The sequence below is a fragment of the Terrapene carolina genome, unplaced genomic scaffold (assembly GCF_002925995.2).
Source record: "Terrapene carolina triunguis isolate 2854851 unplaced genomic scaffold, T_m_triunguis-2.0 Scaffold67, whole genome shotgun sequence".
In the NCBI taxonomy this organism is placed as follows: domain Eukaryota; kingdom Metazoa; phylum Chordata; order Testudines; family Emydidae; genus Terrapene; species Terrapene triunguis.
The window spans coordinates 52,356,070-52,381,133 of record NW_020664418.1 but is presented as its reverse complement, the minus strand read 5'-3'; the positions used below and the strand labels follow the sequence as shown (position 1 = coordinate 52,381,133).

General features: G+C 48.4%; 1 protein-coding gene across 8 annotated transcripts in view; it reads right to left on the bottom strand.

The window, feature by feature from the left end:
* Positions 1-8,688: 8,688 nt before the first annotated feature.
* The window catches only part of PPIP5K1 (diphosphoinositol pentakisphosphate kinase 1), a 114,623-nt gene continuing 98,247 nt past the window's right edge, over positions 8,689-25,064 (bottom strand). For all 8 annotated transcript variants that reach the window (XM_029910721.1, XM_029910725.1, XM_029910726.1 and 5 more), the window contains one exon: positions 8,689-11,214. In XM_029910721.1, coding sequence (XP_029766581.1) covers positions 10,427-11,214 — 788 coding nt within the window. In that variant the 3' untranslated portion in view covers positions 8,689-10,426. The remainder of the gene's footprint in view (positions 11,215-25,064) is intronic.

The following is a 25,064-nucleotide window of genomic DNA, read 5'->3' as shown; positions in this document are numbered from 1 at the left end:
GCGGGGCGCACGGGGGGGGACGTGAGGAGGGGGGGTGGCAGGTGGAGGCCGGGGACCCATCCAACACTGCCCCGCTCCCTGACTGCCCCCCCGGACTCCCCTTACCATTCTGGCTCCACGTGTTTGCAAAACACGCTGCCCGGTGGGTCGGTTTGTGTGTTACACAGGGCTGCAGACAGAGGGAGGGGGGAGCAGGGGAGGGCTCTGGCTGCTGGAGGCCAATGGGAGCGGCTCAATCGGCCCAGCCGCCCAATCAGCAGCCGCACTCTGCATGGAAGGGAGGGAGGGAGGCGAGGGAGAAAAAACCCCCGGACATTTTAACCTTGTTACCAATTCCTCCCCGACGGCTATTTAGAGACGCAAAAGCCGGACAGGTCCGGGGAAATACGGACGGATGGTAACCCTAACATATGCACAGAACTGCTGGGGAGAGCATGACAAACAGCCGCGAGGTTCAGCTTTATACCAAGACAGAGTGCACTATCTCCTAGCTCTCCCAGTGCCTGAGGGAGATTAGTCCCTGGATGCAAAGCACACATCTTCCGGAAATGTTGGCCTCTCCCAGTTCTCTACTCGCTCCTTCAGCCTGCCCTTCAGAGGGTCCTACTCACGCCCTCATCAGTGCTCTGTGGGGGTCCCACCAGGCTCTGTCCTTGCTCCTCTTCTCTGTTCCCTCTATGCTTTATATCGGGCCAAGCTCATCCACAAGCAGACATTTAACCCTCTCTATGCTGACCACTCTCAGATCCACCTCTCTACTCCAGCCCTGCCAAGCTGGAGAACTGAATTCGATCCCAGCCTCTGCCACAGAGTTCCTGTGTGATGCTAGCAAGTAACTTAAACCAAACTTTCACAGGTGGCCACACTTGTATGTTCCTTATTTTCTGGATACACTGTGATCTAAGCAGGGATCTGGAGTGTTTTAATGAGTACAAAGCCTGATCAGTTTTTGAATTAACTAGGTCCATCAAAGGGTAAATCTTCAATGGGCGTCTGAACCTCTTCAGGTAAACCAGATACAGATGAGGCCCTCCTCCTTGCCACCAGTTGCTATAGATCGTACCCTGGTGTCCCCTGCATCTAAAGCTGCCTGCAGGGATGTGTTGGCAACTGCTTGTCCTGATGAGCAAATGGACTTAACCCCTCCTTGTGTTCTCCTGGGAGTTCATCCACAATCTCCACTTCCTTGTCCCACTGCAGATAGTGATACTTGGGGTATGTCTACACTACAGGATTAATCCGAATTTAGATAATTCGAATTTGGGAAACAGGTTGTATAAATTCGATTGTGCGCGGCCACACTAAGCACCTTAATTCGGTTTTAAACCACATTAATTCGGTGGTGTGCGGCCACACTACCCCATTAACTTAAACACAGTAATTCGGTGGTGTGCGTCCACACTAACCCTAATTCGAATTAACAAAATCGATTTAGGCTCTACTCCGTTCGTCGAGGTGGAGTACAGAAATCGATTTAAAGGGCCCTTTAATTCGAATTAACTGGCTCTGTAGTGTGGACGGGTGAAGGGTTAATTCGGATTAAGGCAGCTAAATCCGAATTAAAGTCCTAGTGTAGACCAGGCCTTGGCTAACGTAGCCTGATGATTTGCTATCCTGGCTTGCAGGCTACTAGAGGAGTATATTTTTTTTAACCAAAAAAAGAAAAAAAAAAAAAAAAAAAGAGAAAATCTAATCTTTTTTTCAGAGGTTGGTTCTTTGCCCTTTAGGGTAGACTTTGTAAACTGCTTAGATTGCTCATTGGCTGCAGTGATTACTAAAAGGTGAGTATCAGAAAACTCCAAACCCTCAGATGGAACCTGATATCTCCAATCCATGCATTTCAATGAAGCAGAGAGTGTGGCTGAGGGAGACCATAAATCCTTAGCAAGGTTTAAGATTCCCTTCTTCAGTGGCAAAGTTTCACAGCTCTGAGGAGCCAGTTACAGAATCTCAAAAAATGTATAAGCCTTCTCTTGAACCATCTCAAGAAGAATTTCAAGGATTTCTACCATCTTTTAAACAATTCTTGAAATCCTCGACAGTAGCAGGGACAGATGAAATCACTGCTTCATCGGGGGGGGGGGGGTTGATGGAAAGCATGGAGGTGCTAATGGGGTCCTCCTGACGCTCCATATCCTTCCTTCACTCAGCAGTTGCTGCTCCTCTAGGGTGATCTCCTGCCCAGGAAGAGTGAGAGGGCATTTGAGGTTTAGGCACTGGAGATTTATTTCTGGCTCCTGAAGGAAGAAATGGAAACTGGCTCTGGAACGGAGTTTGTGCTGTCCACGTGGCCAGTATGGCCAAGTTTGAAAGCCATAGGAGTCTGGCATATTGGGCCAAAGAGGAGGCATCTATGAAGCATGTGGAGTTTCAGGTACATGATCTCTGCAGAAGGGAAGAATTTCATCTATGCCCTTCCCCATCCCTAGATCGGTTTTCCCACTGCGGCTCCCCATTACCACGTGCTCTTTCCCCAAGCTGTAGAGAGCACTTGGCTCCACCTCCTGCATCTGGCATTCCAGACACCTGGCGTCACAGGTGAAACAAATCAGCTTTTAATGGTCTCCAGGCTCAACTCCATCCTGTTCTGCACCAGGGCAGGAAATCCTCTTGCCACTGATTTTCGAAGTGGTTTCTCAGGACACAGCTTGTCCAATTTTTAAAGGATTTTGACAAATTGTCCAAGGTTCAGCAAAACGACAAGACTTCTCCAAGGTCTGGAAAATGTGTGTTACAATGAGAGACTAAGAGAGCTCAGTCTATTTAGTTTAGCTAAGAGAAAGCCAAGAGGTGACTTGGTCACAGTCTCTTGGCTGGTACCAACATGGGGAAGAGAATTCAGATAGCAGAGGGCTCCTCAATCTAGCAACGGCAAAATGAGATCCACTGGCTGGAAGCTGAAACTTTGACAAATTGGTTAAAATGTGCCCATTACTTCTATCCAGACACTGTATTTTATCCCTTTGTGTCAACAAACACTCCACCCTATCCCCCATCTTTGGCGACTCTCTTTCTTTGCCTCTGTCCCCATCCCTCACCAGCTGCTCCGTGGCCCCACCCCAGCTGCTGGTCTCCTTCACAAGTTTTCTGCCTTTTAATTTCCCCGAGGAGGAAGGGTTGGAACTGGGGATGCCCTACACCAGTGTCGACTTCCTGGGATAGAAGGGAGGTTACTGGGAGATCAGCAACTGATGCTTTGGGCAGCCTCCAGCTCGTTTTGCAATGCAGCCGCCCGAGAGCCGGCCTTTAAAGCCTTGCTATCAATGCACCTCATACCAGCCACAGCTTCTGTGTCAGGCAGCTTGGCTGCTTATTGGGCAGCGCTGCATGGGAGACTGACTTTGAACCCGCAGGCGGCATGTGTGCGATGACTCACAAGGAAGCAGCCCACTTTCCTGGGATGTTAAGGACACTCACTTGGGTGATTCAGTGTGTTAGCACCTTGAGCACTTTCCCAACACATCTGCTCCATTCAACCTGCTCTCTGGGAGCTACCTCATGCTGTGCAACCCAACTGTTACATGGGGCTGCTGCCCACCCACGGGCTGGTGAGGAGCCTGAGGACTGCCACTCACTGGGACAAAGTAAAGCCAGTTGTAGCTGCCTGGGGGCAGCCAGTGGAGACTCCCTCTCCCGGCATGCCAACCCTCTCCCTCCCTCCCCCCGCTGAACAGCCCACTGGTAGGCTATTATAAAATGATGTCATCTGGGCAGTGGACTGCACCTCCATTACACAGGTACAGAGCAAGAGCTGGACAAGTAGAACCCAGTCAGACTGGAAACCCAGCTGGCCTCTTTGTCACCCTGGCATGGGCACAGCTAGCCCCTCTGTGCTGTGGTGTGTACAACTCCCCACACAGCCTGTCACAGTGCAACTGCTGCTGAGATTTTCCTGGAGCAGCATGAGCGGGTAGAGATGAAGAGCTGGTGCAGGCTGAGCTGATTTCTTATGCCCTGCAGGCACAGTTGCTCAGTCCTGGCTGAGGCTCCTCTTCCTCTCAGTGTGATGAGATGCACAGATCTCACCCTGCCCCAGCAACAGGAGAAAGGAAAACAATTATAGAGAAACATCTCCTGCTGCCTGGAGAGGTCTGGTTGCCATAGTAACAATGGTGACGCCAGCAGATGATGCTCATTGACCTCAAAGAGAAGCTAGAAAGTGCAGCAGGTGGGGGAAAAGGCAGTCCCCTCCCCCTTGGCTGAAAAAATAGGGAGAGGTGCTGGAGGCAGGACCCCCAATCTCTCCCAGCATTTGAGGCCTAGAGATCTTGAGAGTCTGGACAGAACTGTGAAGGGTGAGTGTATTCCAAAATCCAACACATGCCTCACAAACAAAGCAATTGAGCTTGTCTTCCCTGCCATGGCCACACTCCCTCCCAGAGCGCCTTCTAGGGGCTGATGGACAACAGACGGCTAGGAGGAGAAATGCTGAGCTAACAGCACTTCTGGCTGGACAGTTCTGGGCCAGAGCAGTCCAGCAACCCCTGCAGTTAATAGGAGCAGGGGATGTCCTGGAGCCATCGTCTAGATCTTTAAAATCCTGGTTCATAAGCAAGGGACAGTGAAGAGTTGGCTCCACCCAGAGGAAGGAAGCGGTATAAAGCAGGCAGGGCTTCACTCCAGTGCCAGGAAGGGGGATGCTCCTTCCAGAGCCCAGCAGCGGAGTGCTGCTGTGGGCCAGTCCCATGCAGAGCCCCTGACTGAGCACACTGGCCCAGAAAAGCCCTGCCAAGGGGAGGGGCTGGATGTCCAGGAGCCAGAGCACAGCATTCAAGCCAGCTGCAATTCCAATCTAAATATTCAGGAGATGAGGGAAAAGCAGTTCAAGAGAGCTGGCAGTTTTTCAAAGAGACATTATTAAGGGCACAAAAGCAAACTATCCCACTGCGTAGGAAAGATAGGAAGTATGGCAAGAGACCGCCCTGGCTTACCCAGGAGATCTTCAATGATCTAAAACTCAAAAGAGAGTCCTACAAAAAGTGGAAACTAGGTCAAATTACAAAGGATGAATATAAACAAATTACACAAGTATGTAGGGACAAAATTAGAAAGGCCAAAGCACAAAATGAGATGAAACTAGCTAGAGACATCATGGGTAGCAAGAAAACATACTACAAATACATTAGAAGCAAGAGGAAGACCAAGGACAGGGTAGGCTCGTTACCCAATGAGGAGGGAAAAACAATAACAGAAAATGTGGAAATGGTAGAAGTGCTAAATGTTTCAAAGTTTTCACCAAACAGGTTAGTAGTGATTGGACGTCTAACACAGTGAATACCTGCAAAAATTAGGTAGGATCAGAGGCTAAAATATGGAAGAACAAGTTAAAAATTACTTAGGTAAGTTAGAGGTCTTCGACTTGGCAGGGCCTGATTAAATACATCCTAGAATACTCAAGAGCTGACTGAGGAGATATCTGAGCCATTAGTGATTAGCTTTGAAAAGTCATGGAAGACAGGATAGATTCCAGAGGACTGGAAAATGGCAAATCTAGTGCCCATCTATAAAAAGGGAAATAAGGACAACCCGGGGAATTACAGACCAGCCAGCTTAATTTCAGTACCCAGAAAGATAATGGAACAAATAATTAAGCAATAAATTTTCAAACACCTAGATGATAAGGTAATAATTAATAGTCAGCATGCATTGGTTAAGAACTAATCATGTCACAGCAACCTAATAGCTTTCTTTAACAGGGTAACAAGCCTTGTGGATTGGGGGAAGCAGCAGATGTGGTATATCTTGACTTTAGTAAGGCTTTTGATACTGTCTCGCATGACCTTCTCATAAACAAACTAGGGAAATACAACCTAGATGGCGCTACTATAAGATGGGTGCATAACTGGTTGGAAAACCGTTCCCAGAGAGTAGTTATCAGTGGTTCACAGTCAAGCTGGAAGGGTCCCACAGGGATCAGTTCTGGGGCCAGTTCTGTTCAATATCTTCATCAGTGATTTAGATAATGGCATAGAGAGCACACATATAAAGTTTGCGGACAATACCAAGCTGGGAGGAGTTGTAAGTGCTTTGGAGGATAGGATTAAAATTCAGAATGATCTGGACAAACTGGAGAAATGGTCTGAAGTAAATAGGATGAAATTCAATATGGACTAATGCAAAGTACTCCACTTAGGAAGGGAAAAAAATCAGTTGCACACATATAAAATGGGAAAGAACTACCTAGGAAGGAATACTGCGGAAAGGGATCTGGGGGTCATAGTGGATCACAAGCTAAGTATGAGTCTACAGTGTAACACTGTTGCAAAAAAAAAAGAAGCAAAGACCATTCTGGGATGTATTAGCAGGAGTGCTGTAAGCAAGACAGGAGAAGTCATTATTTTGCTCTACTCCGCGCTGATTAGGCCTCAACTGGAGTATTGTGTCCAGATCTGTGCACCATATTTCAGGAAAGATGTGGACAAATTGGAGAAAGTCCAGAGAAGAGCAACAAAAATGATTAACGGTCTAGAAAACATAACCTCTGAGAGAAGCTTGAAACAATGGAGTTTGTTTAGTCTGGAGAAGAGACGGGTGAGAGGGGACATAATTTTCATGTACATAAAATGTTACAAGGAGGAGGGGAAAAAATGTTCTCCTTAACCTCTGAGGATAGGACAAGAAGCAATGGGCGTATATTGCAGCAAGGGCAATTTAGGTTGGACATTAGGAAAAACTTCCTAACTGTCAGGGTGGTTAAGCACTGGAATAAATTGCTCAGGGAGATTGTGGAATCTCCATCATTGGAGGTTTTTAAGAGCAGGTTAGAAAACACTTGTCAGGGATGGGCTAGATAATACTTAGTCCTGCCTTGAGTGCAGGGGACTGGACTAGACGACCTCTCAAGGTCCCTGCCAGTCCTATGATTTAAATACTAGCAAGTTGGTAACTAGATATTACCCAGTTGAGGTGGAAAGTCCCAGCAGTATCTCTGTAGCAGGGCGCTGGTGCAAAAGCACCTAACTAGCCCCTGCCCAGTCAGCTCCAATCAAGGGAAGCAGACTGGGGCTGATGGAAAAGGCCTGAGGATTGGCAACACCTGCTGGCCTGACAAGCCAAGGGCTATAAAGGCTGGGAGGGCTCCAGAAGGTGGAGGGCAGCCAGGGAGAAGTCAGTCAGTGAGGGAGGGAGGGAACTGGAGGCCTCCTAGCTGAAGGTTGACTCTGCCTGTAAAGGAGGTTGAATAATCCTGTAAAGCTTGTAAATAGATAGACACTGGTGGTGGAATAACTGTAGGTAAATAAAGACATGGGTGTTGCACAACCCTGAAGCCTCTCTGAGCCTTATTGGGGCAGCAAGGGGGCCCCAGGAAGAGGGGCGGGTTGTGAACTCTGTTACAATCTCCCTCCACCAACCCAGCTGAATGGTCCAGGATGGGCACTAGCCGTGGAGCAGAGAAAGAGGCTGCAACAGGGCTGATGAGGGGGTTTCTGCTTGTGAATTATTAGAAAAGTCAGATTTTATCCGCACATTTTCCTGCAGGCTCTAGGACTTATGCTGCCATACTCCTGCTTGGCCTTGTCTGCACTAGCAACCTTTGCAAGGGTTTTCCTGCTCTGTTCGCTCAGCTCCCCCTGCTGCCAACAGCAGAGCTGGAATGCAAGAAGGGCACTGAGCTTCATACTCCCGTGTCATCCAGCCCTGCGGCAGTCAGAGTGCAAGTGCCCTCCTGCCACTCCAGCACCCCGGAGGGGCAGCAAAGGAGCTCACTAGGTGCAGGGGTGTAGTGTAGGCATGGCCAAGCAGGGTTATGGCAGCACCAGTCCCACCCTGTGAAACAGGGAAAAGGGGTTTTATGGAGACTATTTAGAAGTTTTCACTAAGCCCCAGTTAACACAATCACCTCACAAATGGTGCACTGAATGAGGCAGGGGTCCTGGGAAAAAGCAGCATGTGAATGTGGAAAGTATCCTAATGCATGCTGTTACAGTCAGGAGGGAACTGCACCTAGAAGCTCTCTCTTGGAGGCACCCTTTCCAAAGCAAAGGGCTGTGCTGCTCTCAAGGTGGACCCCCCACAGTTCACCCCATTTTTAGACTGGGTCACCAGGCTTCGGCACTTCCTCTTTACCAACTGTATTGACCTCGCAAATGGCTGAGCCACAAGCTCTCTGTGTAAAAGGCTGACCTGCCCTTTCAATGACCACGTAACTAAGGGCTAGGAAAGCTCCTGCAGGCTCTGCCTCTCTAGGTCCTGCATTGAGCACTCCTGCCAAATCCAGGAAGCTGAGGCTGACACCCACAGTGAAAACCACACCAGATTTCCTCTCCTTGTCTCAGAGGTATTAGGCCTTCGTTATACGTCCAAGACCCAACTTCCACCCCAAACACCCACACCTATTTTGCAGGTTTCCTTTAACCACGCCAAGCCATGGCACTGTCATGCTTGGGTGGGGGACAGAGTCAAGCCTCAGCCTCACCGGGCTCATCCCCTCCAATAGGTGAATGGCAGCAGCTTTAACACAGATCTCACGGACACTCCATCATCTCAAGTGCAAGGAAGGGAGTCTCTTCCCTGTGGGGGCTCAGGAAGCTTTAGGGGCAGCTCAGTGGTCTGACCTGCATCCCCAAGTTCAGCTCAGCAGCGTATGCAGCAATAACTGCTTCGAGACAACCCAGGCTGCTGGAGACATTGGGCGTGTCAGCACTTTGCCCAGGTTGCTGCAGGGGTAAGAGATGGAAGCCAGACATATAGTGTAGCATGTTTACTGTTAACACACACATCCTGACATAGTGCAGAGATCTTTGGGTACAGCTTCCCCAGAGACTACAGACACAGACAAACCTGTACCATAAATACAGTCCTCCCCCACAGGCGGGACAAAGGAATAGGAGCCTTCCACTTGCTCCGGCAGATTGTCACTTTGCTGAAGAGGTGACATCACAGCCCCTGCAGATGGGGATTCCTCTACCTGCAATGGCTTAGGAGGCAGGACCCCTGTAGTTACCATGCCTCTGGGCTTGTGCTTGACACTCATTTACATAAATATATATTAAATAGTTTGTACTTTATCCACAATAGCAATTTCTCCTTATCAGCGTCTTACAAATAAAACCTGATTTGCTCAAAAAGCAGTTGCACTTTGTTTCTGTCACTGCAGGGTTCAGAGCTCAAAGCTCATTCAACCCTCAAGGACTAGAAAGACCCGTCTCTGTACTCCCTGCACACCCCTCCTAGAGTGGGCACCACGCCCCTCCCTGCAGGCATCCCAGCCCAACGGGAACACGCAAGGGGCAGCCACTGAAAGGGGTCCCCCCACATGCAGTGGTCCCCAACCTGACCCTGCAGTGCCCCAAGTAAAGCTCCCCATCTCACCCCCATTGCCCTCCCTGCCGCCAGTGCCTGCCCCATGCCCCCCACCAGTGTTTCTCCCTACCATCAGACTTGCCTCTGTGCCTCCCTACAACCATCCCCACTTGGGGGCGACTGACAGGTGGGGTGAGAGAGGCAGACAGTTACCAGACCTGGCAAGTGGAGCAGTCAGGCTGGGTAGGAGCAGCGGGGCCCACGGAAGGAAGGAGCTGGTTTTGGTGGCAGGTAATGCCCAGTGTTACCTATTTTTCATTCAATCACATAAAAGCCATTTCTGAACAGGCTTGTCAGGAACCTGCAGGCTGGGACTTCTCCGTTCCAGAAGCCACTGGCTTGCAAAGCACTCTCATCACACTGAATGCGCACCCTTGCCAAGCCTCAGGATAATTTTCCTGCTTCCAAGGACACTGCAGCTTAATCAGGAGATCCTCAAGCTGCCCTCAAATCTCCTCCCCTGGTATATTCCAGCAGCCAGAGAGCAGGTGACCAACACAGTGCAGCTGGTCAGCACAAACATGCAGCACTTGTATGTTCTGATGAGGCTTGAGGCTGCCACAATGCCCATGTCTGCCAGACCTGTGCCCCTCTCCATGCAGTCAGTGGGCTAACACCAGCTGTAGGCAGCAGGCATCTCCTTTGGCCTCATCACCCTGACAGCTGTGGACCCACCTCCCCTTCACTCCTGGCTCCAGTGCCACTGAAAAAGCAACCCCATGCACTCCCTACGACTTCAGTGGGAGTTGCTCCTGCTCACCCAGGGCTGACTTTGTTTTCTATTTAAGGAAGGCAGGGGTGCGTGTCCCTTTCCTGTTGGTGACAAGCTGACTGGTGTCTCTGAACAGAACAGACTTTTCCCCTGTCCCCTGAATGATCCATAGACCAGTCTTCTATAGTCCCAGGGGCTCGGGCCATGGCATGCTACAGAGCTCTGGAGTGCCAGCTGCTGTGCAGGGAGTGACGTAACACCTGCCCAGCGGGTTGACTGGAGGGCTAGGAACGTTATGCAAGACATGGGCACAGCCGAGTCCACTCCAGGATTGGGGAGCCACACCGCTTCCAGACATTGACTGTCTCGGGGATTCTCCTTTCTTCCCAGCGTGCTCCACGGAGGGAGATGCTAGTTCTGTAGCTCCTGCTGACTAGAAGGCTGCTCGTCCTCAACACTTTTCTCACTGGACAGCTGTTGGTCCAGATACGGGTGACTGGATGGATGCTGATCTGATAGAGCATTATCTGTGGACAGCTCCTCTTCTTCCTTCTCCAGTATCTGCACCGGCTGCCCCTCCTCACTTGGCTCCAACATCTGCATCACTAGCTCCTCCTCATCCAGCTCAGATGTCTCCACTGGTACTACTGGCCTGATCACATCTGGTTCTAACATCTCCCCAGCTGGCCCCTCTTCACCTGGATCTGACATCTTCCCAGACAGCTCTATCTCACCTGGCTCCAGCTTCCCTGTCTCACCCAGCTCCCATGTTCCCCCAGCTGGCTTCTCCTCACCCTGCTCCAGCACCACTGACCCATCTTTTTCAGATGTCTCTCCAGACTGCCTGGTCTTGCCCAACTCCAGTACCCCCATCGTGCCCTGTTCTGGCACCTCCTCGGATGGTTCCTCCTTGCTTGGCTCTGGGACCTCCAAGTGCCCTGGCATCCTCATCAGGCCCTGTTCTGGCATCTCTCCCTGGGGGTTCTCTACCAAGGGCCCAGACCCACCCAGGTCTAGCTTACGTGCCTCCCCCGAGGGCTCCATCTCACGCTGTTCAGGGGGCTGGCAGTTCAGTCGCTCCTCACTTATTTGGGGACTGATGGAAGGTTTCTCAGTGAAGCCGAAGCGAGCGTAGTTCTCCATTGAGGTCGGGGAGGAGGGGCCTGCACTGGAGACAGTGCTGGAAGGGCCACTGCTGTCTGCAAAGCAATTCCAGAAAGCGTCAGACAAACACTTAGAGAGTCAGTACTTAGCTGAAAACCTCAGCCAGAGTCTGTGCTGAAAAGCCAATTAAATGGCATGTAGCACGTTCCCAGACATCAGCACCTGACTGTTCCCTCCAATGGGAAGGCAGCACTGAGTGAACTGTGCACCAGGGTGGGACCCAAGTGGAAGCTACAGTCACTCTTGGAGGAGTATCTGTGCTGAACTAGTAAACAGCAGGTAGGCAGACCCTGAACAACATTCTCCTGGCTTTATACTAGATGTATCAGTGTGCATCCAACCCCCAGAACTGAACCAGGTTTGAGGGGACTGGAAAGCTCACTGTCACTTTTATTTCTTTGAAAAACAAAATGTTCAGCCAATGGTGCCAGACTGACAGCACTGGAGTCTATTTAATCACAGCCCTGGGGAAGAGCTGGGCATGGTATTCCACACCAGCCCCTACTCATGGTTCAGGAGAGACCGGAGTCTGGTCCTTGGGGCCATCCAGGCCCTGGCCTCCCTGTTGTGATTGCTCATAAGCAAGTCAGTTGGTGCCGTTGTGATGGCGATGGTTTTGGGATGTTGACACATATGTGCAAGGAATTGAGCGAAGGCCTACAGGTTCCTACAAGCATAGCAGTAGAGAGCAATGCATACACAGATTCTCTCAGTTATGTCTGGTAACTGTGTATATGTACTGGTTCTCCCTCTGCAGAGGAGGCAGCCGGAACAGCCAGGAGGGCGGGTAGGACCAGCCCACCAACTGCTCCAAAAAAAAACACCACAACACAACTTACTGGAATCATGCAGGAGCTCCTCCAAAAGTAGCTGATAACCAACATATGAACCCTTGGGTAATACAGGCCCAACAGGCTTTCAACTGCTTACATTTCTGTCTCAGAGCAGGTGGCTCTGAACTCAGATGAGGGGTGGGAGACACCAGGCATACCGCTGCTGAGAGATAAGAGCCACCTCTCTCTCTCTCTCAAAAGTACGTCTGGCAATTCTGTACATAGTGGACGTAATTAGCATCAAGCCCAGGAATGGAAAGGGAAGAAAATCAAGCCATTACATGCTTTTATTTATTTATACCCTTCTGCAGACTCTTGGACTCCACTATCAAATATTATGTCCACCAAGTCCAAAAAATTATAAGTGGGCCATAAGCAAACAGATAGCTCAAAGCCCACATATCTGCTCTGCACATTCTCCTAGGTACAGTGATGCTATTGGTCTTGTAGTGCATAATTTGAAGTCTGGAGTAGGACCCTTAGGCTATGGAATAGTCACCTTCTTTCATTCTGCAGTGGGTGAAAGGCAATAAAGCGTGATATAGATTTTCTGAATTATTTTTTCCTGTTGGTAGATATTTTGATTGCCCCTGATGCAGCGAGATTTGGCCATCATTTCTCCTTGGGGTGCCATGGGACCAGAGAGAAGAAAGTGCTAATTCATGAGCCCTGTCAACTCTAGATAAAAGCTTGGTCGGGATTCCAGAACTCTAAGGGCCGTCACGTCCTTGTGAAACGTGCAGTACTGATCCATTATGGATAGCGTCCCCCATGCAAACTTACACCCGGATGAAGCTATCACTGAGTACCACAACTGCGCTCTTGCTACAAAGAACAGGGATGCAGAATAAATATTTAAATAAGTGGACCACTTAGATCTTGTAACATATCAGACTTAGGTTCTAGCATGGATACAAGCTTAGGTGTACATAAAACTATGGCTTGCATATCAGAACCCAGCAAGACCATAACATCTTACTGAGTTAAGGGCTGCTAACTGGGACTCAGACCTGCCGACAGATCGTCCTGTGGCAACTGTAACTTACTGAGGATTGAAGGGTTCCAGGGATCTGCATCACCTTCAATACAGAATCTAAGGGCCTGTCTACATAAACAATTGGTTTGTGGAAAGCTAGGGTCTGAATCAGCCCACAACAGGCTAGTGTGGGATAAACTATCCATGGGGAGCCTGCTCACAGCACTAACAGTTCATTAATGCCCTTGCTCTAGTCCCATTTCAAAGCTAACAGGATCAAAGAGCATTAACAAACTGTTAGTGCGAGTCCGCAGAGTCCACATGGACATTGTCCGTGGCAGGCTAGTGCAGGTGATTCAAGCCCCAGCTTGCCACAAACTAAACGTTTGCATAGACAAGCCCTAAGCTGCATCCTTGAGTCAGGGCCTCGAACTCTGTGGCCAGGAGAACTAAGTTGTGCTGTAAAGTCTCGGATTCAGTGGCACTCCAGAGTGGGAGGCTGCAGAACTTAAATTTAAATTGAAAGATATAGGTTTTTAATTAGCTAAAAAAAGATAATTAATCCAATCAGTATAGTCACTCCTGGGTTATCATCTTGATGGTGCATTTAATATTATGCGTTCCCCCCATTTTCAGTTTTGAATGTACCACGTATTTCTGTGTTGTCAACACAAGTGTACCATGAGGTTGCCAGGGAAAGCAGGGGCTTGTAATGCTGGGGAGGCAGTTTGGAACTATGGATAAGCACTTTAGCTGGATGTTTCTGTTTAAAGTGGTCACCTATTAACAAGATAAGTTTATCTCGTTGTAAATGTCAATATTGTTAAGGTGTCGAAGTGAAGAGCCCCTGGGGATGACTGTACCTGCACTATTGTTTCATGTCTGCCTGGTTCACACAGTTCGTATGTGGAAAGCTGAGATTCTGGAACAGGGTTCTCTGGCAAGGGGTGGATTCCATGGCAAATTCCAAGGCTGCAGAATTGTGGAATTTCTGGGGCTCTGTCTTGAGCATGCCAACGGGGCGAATTTTTATCCTAGCTGCTAGTGACTTGCTACTCCTTGTCCAGAATATAGGAAGGTTACTTTGGCCACGTCTACACTAGCACTTATGTTGGCAAAACTCTGGGCCTGGCTGGGAGCCTAGGGAGACTCACAGCACCAGTGTCTCCCTGGAGCTCTAGTGCCCTCAAGGACACCTCAGCAGAGCAGAGGCCAGGGAAGCTGCTTCCAGCGCCTTCCCCAGTGACTGTCTGCCCTGTGCCCAGCCCAGGGCTGCTGTACTCTCCCCACGCTGCCAGAGTTACCTGCGTGGGTGGGAGCTTTGTCCTTCTCCCACTGCACCTCCCCCCCCATGGCATGTTTCTGGCTCACTCAGTGGCTCTCCCTGGCAGCCAGGCCCGGGCAGGGAGTGGAGGGGGCAGGAAGGAGCTGCTTCTTACGCCAGCTGAAGGTGGCCGCTGCCTCTGTGCAGAGCGGCAGTTGCCGGAGAGAGAGCCTGGCTGGGGAGGAGGCGGTGGCAGTGGCCCACCCCCTCTGATCCCCACCTGGGCCTGGCTGCCATGGACAGCAGCCAAGCGAGCTGGAAGAGGGAGAGAGAGAGTGTGAATGTGTGTTCCGGCTTGTTTGGCTGCTGTCTTCAGCAGGGAGGGGGAAGTGCTGCCGCCTCCCCAGCCGGGTTCTTGCAGGCAGCCACCACACTGCACAGAGCAGTGACCTGGGCCCGGCTGCCAGGGGGCAGGCGCAGCGAGAGGAGGACAGAGCCCCTCTCCCTCCCCCCCCCAGCAGGCCAAGCAGAAAACAGGGGAGCACTTGACCCTGCATGCCCTCCTATGTGGCACCTATGCTGGTAACAGGAGTTCTTCAAAGGTGACTCTGCATATTCCCAGTTGGGTATTGCAGCATTTGTTAGGGTCTAATAGTAGAACCTTCTCCAAGCAGTGCCATTGCCGGGTACATGGGCCCCACTTCCTCCTCCTCCTCTCAGAACTTCCAAACTTTCTGAGGTGAGGCTATATAAGGGGGTGCTGCACCCTCTTTCGCCTCAGTTCATTTACTGCTAACCCAGAGAGACCATAATAAGACTGAGAAAAATAGGGGCAGGAAATGTGAATATGCAGTCTCATCCCAAAGAACTCATCTTACAAGTAAACTTTATTTCTTCTTTGAGTGGCTCTGCATATTCCCACTTATGGCTAGTTTGACAAGCAATAGGCAATACTGAAAAAGCCCGGAGCTGGGAACAGAGTCCTAATTAAACAATGATTGAAGCACCACTCTGCCAAATTTGGCATCTGGTGCTCTAGAAGCTAGATCCAGCTCATAGTGCTTAGTGAATGTGTTCACTAACTTCCAGGTAGCAGCCCTACAAATTTCCCTAATAGGAACACGTTTAATACAAGCAAAAGATGCAGCTACAGCTCTAGTAGAATGAGACTGTATAACAGAAGACTCAGGAATTTCTGCTGATTTGTAATACTGAGTGATGCATTGTTTCACCCAACTGGAAATAGTCTGAGCAGGCAAACTCTGACTTCTTAGTATAAGAAACAACCAACCTAGATGAATTCCTAAAACTGACTTCTATTTAAATATGCAAGAACCCTTCTAGCACCTAATGTACGTTAACTACCCTTAGCATGTGGGTTTGGGTAAAAAATGGTATACTGAAATGTGATGCGAATCACTTTTCCCCCAGTTCAATTATGCTCCTCTTTGTCTTCCAAATGATCTTGTTTCCAGGTGTCAAGGGGGGGGAGGAGATAGGTAAAGAGGTGATGTCCCGGTCTCTTATTTTATACCCTCCTCCTTGCTTTTAGGAATACCCCCCAGCTGGGGTGCAGACAATCAGTTTCCTGTGTTCATGAAATTTGAAGCAGCTCTCAGGTGAATTGTATTTCTTGCTCACACCTTTGTGTATGTGAGGCTTGAGTGCCATGCAAGGACTTTGTTTACAATTCTTTTTGTTATTTCTAAGGAGCTACTCTGTGGCCATTCCCCAGACCCATAACACATTTCAGTAACAAACATATAGTAAAATTTCATAGCTTCATATACAATAATGATGCACACATTTTAACAAGCCAATAGGGTTGCCATCTCTGACTCAAGCTATTCTGGGAGATTCCCCCCCCCCTCCTTCCAACATGATGTAATGTCATTTTCTTAAAATATCCTATTAAAGTCTCCCAGATTGCTTTTAATAGTCACCGGGAGATCGATGCCAGTTCCGGGAGACTCCAGGCCAAACCTGGAGGGTTGGCAACCCTACAGGACAATGATGTACAGCAAATTGTACAGCAAATTATGATTTTTCAAATGATACCTCACAAGACATACTTTGTACAACATATCAGAACCATGTAAAAGTGGTGAATATGGGGGTGTCAAGGTGTTATTTTGAGGTACAATGTATCACAGCTGTCTGATACGAAATAGTGGCTATTTTTGGTAAAAACCTGGGATCAGATCTACGAACCACCTTATCTTTATGAAAAATCATAAAGGGCAGCTCAGCCATCAGGGTGTGCAATTTGCCCACCCTTCTGGCTGACATTATAGCAATAGTGAAGACCATTTTAACAGATAAATAAAATATGAAACACTTCACCTGGGGTTCAAAGGATGACCTCAAACATAGATTAGATCAGATTAAGATCCCAAAATGGGACTAGATCCCTTAAAGATGGAGATCTGTTAGATAATCCTTTCATAAATTTTAACAGAATCATGTACAGTGATCTACTATCAACCAAAATAAGAGAGACTGAATGGCTACCAGGTGAACTTTTAAAGAAGAATTAGGCCCCCTCCCCTCAGATTTTAAGTATATAAAATTTCTAAAATACAGGGTATGGAAGCTGCAACTGGAAAATCATATTTTCCCTGCATCCAAGCAACAAATCTAGCTCATTTTAAATAGTAACACTTTTTAGTAGGCAATTTTCTAGAATTAAGCAGTACATTCTTTACCAGTGAGAACATGACTGCTAAGAGTAGCCAAAGTCCGACAGCCCAGGCCATAAGATGAAGAGACTGAGGATCTGGCTAAAAGTTCCTGCCTTGTTGCTGTGACAAGAGATCCGGAGACAGAGGAAAATGCATGTAAAGTCCAGCTGACAGCTGATGCAGATTCTTGTACCGCTGCTGTCTCAGACAAGCTGAGACAATCAATATAATTTTTGCCCTGTCCTGACAAATCTTTGTCACCATTTTCTGAATAAAGGTGGTGGTGGGGGAGGGGGGGAGAAAGGTATACAGAAGGCTCCTTCCCCAACATAGAAGGAAGGCATCTGAAATGGACTGACTGGCTGTCAAACAGATCTACATCGGGCTAGCACCAACAGGAGAAGATGTCTTGCATACCTGGATCTTTCAGGGACCACTTGTGAATCTGAGAACTGACCCTGATGAGGCAATCTGCTAGTACATTGCTCTTACCTGCTAAACGCCGGGCCATTAGCTAGATCTCGTGAAGAGTGCACCAATTGCATAATCTGACCACCTTGGCATATAACTGGAAAGAATGAAGCCCCACTTCCTTGCTCATGTAATGCACAGCAGGAGCGTTATCCGGTGCTCCCTGAAAAGCCTTCCCCCTTTTCTATGAAGAAGGAATGATCTGAGGGTCAAATGACGCTCTTAATTCCAAACACATTTTCTCAAAAAGCCCAGATTGTAAACCAGTGTAAATGAGCTCCCCATCCAGTGTTGGCTGCGTCTGATGTTACTATGACTGAGGGCGAAGGAGGATCGAACAGGACATCTCTGAGAATATTTGATCTGTTTGGCCATCACATCAGCAAATTTAGAACGTCCTGAGGCATGGTGACAAATATTTTCTGACTGTCCTGGCTGGGTATGTAGACCTGAGCCATCCAGTGCAGCACCGATCTCATTCAGAGATGAGCAAACCGAGTTACGTAAGTGGTAGCTGCCATCAAGCCCACAAGACCCAGGAAGATTATCACTTTCCAAGATTGGCAGGCTTGCAAAGCCACTTGCTCCATTTTTAGAAACCTGTCCTCTGGAAGTAAAGCTTTCCCTGCTAATGAGTCCAGAATAGAACCTATAAAAGGAATTCTGAGCTTGATAGAAATTCAATTTTTTGAAATTAAGAAGCAGACCCAGATCCGAAAAGAGGGATGTAACTGTGATGGGAAATGACAGACCCTCACGTGTAGCACTTTTTAGCAACCAATCCTCCAAATAGGGGTAAACAAAAATACTCTGTTTTTTCAGATGTGTCGCTACCACAGAAAGGCATTTTGAAAAGACCCTTCACACTGTGGACAGGCTTAATGGGAGAACCTTGTACTGGAAATGGTACGCTGCCACCATTAAATGCAGACATTTTCGATGACTATGTCGGCTAGAGATATGGAAGTAAGCATCCTTTAAATTGAGAGTGGCAAACCAATCTATAACTGCAGGCGAGGTAATTATTAAGCGCAGGCGCTCAGGGTTGTGGCGGGGAGAGATGCCTCTCTCCAAGCCCCACCCCCCCATGGCACCCCTCCCCCGGCCCCGACCGCAGACCTGCCGTGGCCAGGGGACAAGTGCCCCTTCCCTGGCCCAGCCCCGAACCTGCCGTGGCTGGGAGACAGGCGCCCCGACCCTGGCCACAAACCTGCTGCAGCTGGGGGACAGGCGCCCCTCCCCCGGACCCGACCCAGCCTGGACCTGCCACGGCCTGGGAAAAGGCGCCTCTCGCCCCCAGCCCAGGTGCTACTGATGATGAGGGAGCAGGTTGTTTCATCTTAGGTCTATATCTGAAAGACCTGTTTTTATGCTGGGTCTGGAATGAAGAGGGAGATTGCTGTTACTGATATCTCTGATTTGAGGGGGGGAAAAAAAGGGCAGATAACTGAGGGTAATATTGCCTGGTATCAAAAAGGAGGAGGAGTAGAAGGTCTTTTCTGATCAAGAGATGAAGATCCAGGGAACAAGTAGTGGATCTAGTTTCCTGTAATTTTTTCAACAATTCATCAGTCTTCTTGCTGAAAAGACTCTCCCCTTCGAAGGGGATTTCTTCTACATTTCTCTGGCTGCAGACACTAGAGTTAGAGGTTGGAGCCAAGCATGCCTCCTCAAGGTAACTGCAGATGCGGCCAATGCCTTGGCAGAAGAATATGAAGTATCAAATGATGCTCTGAGGTACGCTTTGCCAAGTTCTGTCCTGTCAAAAAAAATAGCATTAACCAGCCTTCTTTTATATCTGGCAAATTTTGGACAAAGAAAGCCAGCCTTTCCCACAGGTAGAATTGGTAATGGGCATCACCACTTGGTAATTAGCCACTCTAATTCCCAGAGAAGAGGATAAGAAAACTTTTCTCCCAATTGGATCAATTTTTCTCCCTTCTCTATCAACAGGAGAAGAGTGAGCTTGGCCAGACCTAAACCTGTCATTGGCAGCAGCCACTAACTGAGTTAGTGACAGGATGTGTATGAGTAAAGTAGGTCCTGCAGCCAACTGTGCAATAAGGCTTCTGTCTCAGACTCATAGACTTTAAGGTCAGAAGGGACCATTATGGTCATCTAGTCTGACCTCCCGCATGATGCAGGCCACAAAAGCTGACCCACCCAATTTCCCTTATCTCAGCTGTCCCCTGGCTCTGGGGGCTGCTCCCTTGTGAAGTATTTTGGTCTTTATGTTCTTATGATTCATGAACAGCTCTGTTGAAGGGAGGCCGAACGTCTGAACGATGAGATCGAAAAGCTTGAATCAAACCATGTACCTGCTGCGCCAATCTGCCTTTTGGTGGTTCGGGTCCCCTTTGATGTGGATCACGCTGAGGTCCCACCTCATTATTTCCAGCACATAGTGTCTGACTCCTTGTTTCCCCTCGTTTGCTTAAATATGTAACTGTAGTGATATTGTCTGACTGAATCAGGGTGTGGCTCTCCCGCAGGGTGGGCTGGAACCTTCGCAGAGCTAACTTAACCTCTCTCAGGTCTGGGAGATTTATGCTGTGAGCTTTTTCCTCCTGGCTCCAGAGGCCCTGGCCTGTTTGAATCTCCAAGTGTACTCCCCAGACCTCCAGACTGGCATCAGTTATGAGGATTAAGGGATATGGAAGGCAGACGGGAGTGCCTTGTGGACATTGTCATGGACTGACCACCTGTGTCAGAACCCGTACTCGCTCTTTCATGCATTCTGGGGAGTGGTCCCACACCTTCAGAATGAAGGCCTGAAGACGTCGGACCTGGGACTGTGCCCATGGAGTGAGCCCTACGCACAACAGCAGCAGTCCTAGCAGTTGGCGACATAACACTATGGTATGTCTCCTGTGGCCCTGGAGTAAGATGATAATTTTTGGATTTTCTGAACCCTAATGATGGGCAGCTGTCTGCTACCGAGGGGTCTATTTTGCAGCCAGGCGGGTTATTCTGCTGGATGGAACCAGGGAACTTTTCTTAGCATTGATGATGAAGCCATGCACCTGGAAGGAGACTCAACATCTGAGATACGGCCCCACGCACTGCTGATCATGATGGAGTTCTGGAAAGGGCACAGGTAGGTTCCCTGCACCCTGAGTTTGGCTATCATCATTAGCAACATCTTTGTATAAAGCCTGGGGGTCAAGCACAGGCTGAAAATGGAACTGTTTTGTACTGATAATGTTTCCTGCCAGAAGAGAACCTCGGAAGTCTATAGTGGCATGATCTGATTGGGAATATGGAGATATGCATCTGCTCTATCTACTGAAGTCAAGATGTCCTACTATGTCACACATGACACTGTAGAGGCCAGAGTCTCCATATGAAACGTCATTATCTTCACCCACTTGTTAAGCCTTAGGCCAGAAGGGACCATCTAGTCTGACTCCTGTCTGTCACAGGCCACCAGCACCACCCACACTGAAATGAGGCCAAAGTATCACAGCCCACAGGAGACTAAACTATGATGTGCCACAGACAGAGAACAGGAGGGACCGAGGAGCAGCAGTGTCTGAGCACCATGATGGCAGGGAAATGAATAAGTGAGGTATACCCAGATGATCCTGGATAAACCCCAAGGTCACTGACAACCTGAGCTGGGGGAAAATTCCTTCCTGGCCCACATGTGGTGATCAATTAGACACTGGGCATGTGAGCAAGAACCAGCCAGCCATGCACCTGAGACACAAAATGCTCAGTACCATCTCAGACCACTGGCTCATCCCAGCCAATGTCCCATCTCCAGCCATGGCCACCCCGATGCGTCAGAGGAATACACTGGGGTGAAGGATTTCTTCCTCACCCATGCAGGTGGTCAGCCAAAACATGAGCTTTTAGAAACGTAAGAAATAAATGAGCAGTGAGCCCCATGGCTGCTGAGCCCTGCCACCCACCATCACAAGAACCCAGTCACACAATCACACTTTTAAACTTGTCCAGCTCTCTCTTAAAACTAATTAAGTTGTTTGCCCCACAGCTCCTATTGAGAGGCTGTTCCAGAGCCTAGCCCCTCTGATGGTTAGAAGCCTTCTAATTTCCAGCCTGAATTTATTCTTGTGCCAACATTGTCTTTTGAGCTTAAATACTGCTTTATCCTCCCTGCTATATACTCCATGATGTATCTGTAGAGTAACCATACCCCTTCTCAGCCTTCGTTTTCTAGACTAACCAAGCCAAGCTCTTCCTGTCTCCTCTCAGAAGGCAGGCCCTCCATTCCCCTGATTATCCTAATTGCTCTTCTCCATACCTGTTCCAGTTTGAATTCATCTTTCTTGAACATGGGTAACCACATCTGTATTCCAAATGAGGTGTTGCCTTGTACAATGGCATTAATGCTTTTCTCTCTCTACTGGAAATGCCTCATCTGATACATCCCTAGGACTGCATTTGTGGATTGACCAAATGCACCACAGAGAATGAAATATGCACGTGCAGCAAGAAAAGTAGGGCTTTGCTACAAGATAAAGGTATGCAGGCAGTCTGAGGTCAGAAGAGTCTCAAAGTCCGTTTTGGGAGTGATCTCCATCCTTCTATCCAGGGGTGCTTAAGGTAGAACTTCCCTTCTGAGGGAACAGCCATATCCCTGGCAAGAGACTCTGCAGCAGCATCCACCCTCTGTCAGTAACAGAGCCCTTTGGTTCTTCAGTGTTACAGAGCCTGAGACGCTCTTGTTAATGTGTTTGCTCTTACCGGGCTTGTTCCATCATCCCCGGTCACCTCCTCTCCTCAGAGGGGTGCCCGGGTATCAGAGCCTCAAGGGAGGATTTTGTGGGAAGAAATTTACTCTGAGGCTCTCTCAGGAGCCTGCTCAGGTTGGACTGGAATAGTGGAAACAACCTGGCTGCATGCACATAGCTTGAAATTTCTCAGGGGGAAATGTGCTGCATTTCCCACACTCCCTGTTGGGATTCAGAGTCAGACAGCTCGCCTTCCTCAGTGAAGAAGGGGGAGGAAGAGGAGTCCAGGCTTTGTATCTCATGGATTTTTGTGCCTTTTCTTCCCCTTTTCACCTCTTCTGATTTAACTTTTTTAGCGCACTTTGGGAGCACAGAAGCTCTGCTGTGGCTTTGGTGAGGCCTTTTATTGCTTGCCTTCCTTAGGGTCTGGAGCCCTCTGCAGAAGTCTGGCTCAGAATCAGCTCCCATTGGGGGGAGAGGGGACATGTCAGAATCCTTCTGCTTGGCTTGGGAGGGAGGGGGACTGATTAGAAGCCCTGTTTCTTTCCTCAGGGTGCTGAGGACCCACTGAAGACTGGGGAAGGGGGGGGGAATTTGTGGCCCCACAAACTTCCCCTCTTTGTTCTGCATGGGTCCCCGTGAACTTACCCTGAGTCAAGTAATCAGGGTCCTACTTGCTTTTAGAGCCTTTCCTGCTCTGCACTGGGGTTCCTGGTCCATTCTCCCCCAGCCCCACTGACGTCGGGGCTGCCTTGGGGGGCAGAGGCTCCATCTGTCTGTCTGATTCCTAGTCCTGAGACCTAACAGAGTGAGGGACAGAAAACTGGGCACCAGTCACTATCTACCAAGTTTGGGAAGGCTGCCTCACAAATAGAGCATTGCTTGAATTTAACCTTGTGCTTTCTGGGCTGCTCTACCATAGCTGCAAGGGACAGAGGAGCCTGCAGGGAGATGCTGCAGCAAAGGCTCAGGAAGGGTTAAACCCCTGAGGGGTTAACTGAGCCAGGAAGGTGAGGGAATGTTGCGCCTCACTGCCTCAAAGCTGGGCAGAAACAGCTCCAATTGCAAAGGAAGTGCAGGAGCAACAGAAGCCATCAGTGTCTGTGGAAGAGGCAGCAGAGAATCTGGCAGCTAGCAAGAGCAGAGGGGGCACAGCCAGGGAGTGCAGAGTCAAAACGCTGAGCCACCTCTATGAGGGTGCAGCGAGAGGAGAACGGCCCAGACTCCAGAACTGTGGGAGCTGCCTGGCTACAGAATGGTCTGGTCTATTTTGGAGGGCAGTATCTCATGAAAGAGGGTCACAGCCATGCTGGACTGCAAAGCACTGAAGGATTTTGGGTGAGCAATACGTGATTAGACAGGAGAGTATCTTGTTAATTAAGTCTAGGCTCTAGGATGCATGTTACAATTTTATTTTATATGTAAAGCATGTTTCCAATACTTCTACTTGCCACCACTTGAATCTCTGTCCTTTGTTAAACAACCTTAGCTATGTTTACAGTGAAATCAAGTATAAGTGCGGTGTGATCAGTGGAGTGGTGATCTGAGGTGCAACTGATAAGCTGGGGTGTACTGTTTCTTTGGAAACAGCGGATCTATGAATGCTGTGAGTGTCCATCGGACAGGGGCCGGACACTCCGGGAGATGCTCAGAGGGCTTGAGGGTTGGAGTGTGCACGGGAAGCGTCATAACTAGGGCAGTTAACTGCCCTAGATTAACTCAAAAAAATTAATCACAATTAAAAAAAATTATTGCTATTAATCGCACTGTTAAACAAAATACCAACTGAAAATGTATTAAATATTTTTGGATGTTTTTCTAGATTTTCAAATATATGGATTTCTATTACAACACAGAATACAAAGTGTACAGTGCTTTATTTTTTATTACAAATATTTTCACTGTAAAAATGATAAAAGAAATAGTATTTTTCAATTCACCTCATAGAAGTATTGTAGTGCAATCTCTTTATTGTGAAAGTGTAACTTAAAAATGTAGATTTTTTTTTTGTTAGATAACTGCACTCAAAAACAAAACAATGTAAAACTTTAGCGCCTACAAGTCCACTCAGTCCTACTTCTTGTTCAGCCAATCGCTCAGACAAACAAAATTGTTTACATTTACGGGGGATACTGCTGACTGCTTCTTATTTATGTCACCTGAAAGTGAGAACAGGCATTCACGTGGCACTTCTGTAGCCGGTGTAGCAAGGTATTTACATGCCAGATATGCTAAACATACATATGCCCCTTCATGCTTCGGCCACCATTCCAGAGGACATGCTTCAATGCTGATAATGCTCGTTAAAAAAAAAAAATTCATTAATTAAATTTGTGACTGAACTCCTTGGGGGAGAACTGTATGTCTCCTGGTCTGTTTTACCCACATATTTCATGTTATAGTAGTCTAGGATGATGACCCAGCACATGTTCGTTTTAAGAACACTTTCACAGCAGATTTGACAAAACACAAAGAAGGTACCAATGTGAGGTTTAAGAATCTGAAGTGCCTTCCAAAATCTGAGAGGGACGAGATGTGGAGCATGCTTTCTGCATCTGAGTGTTGCTCTTTTAAGACATCTGAAACTACAGAACCTGAGCCACGAAAAAAGAAAAACATTCTTCTGCTGGTGGCATCTGACTCAGATGATGAAAATGAACATGCATCGGTCTGCACTGCTTTGGATCGTTATTGAGAGATCCCATCATCAGCATGGACACATGTCCTCTGGAATGGTGGTTTAAGCATGAAGGGATGTATGAATTTTTAGCGCATCTGGCACGTAAATATCTTGCGATGCAGACTACAACAGTGCCATGCGAACGCCTGTTTTCACTTTCAGGTGACATTGTAATAAATAAGAAGCAGGCAGCATTATCTCCTGTAAACGTAAACAATTTTGTTTGTCTGAGCGATTGGCTGAACAAGAAGTAGGACTGAGTGGACTTGTAGGCTCTAAAGTT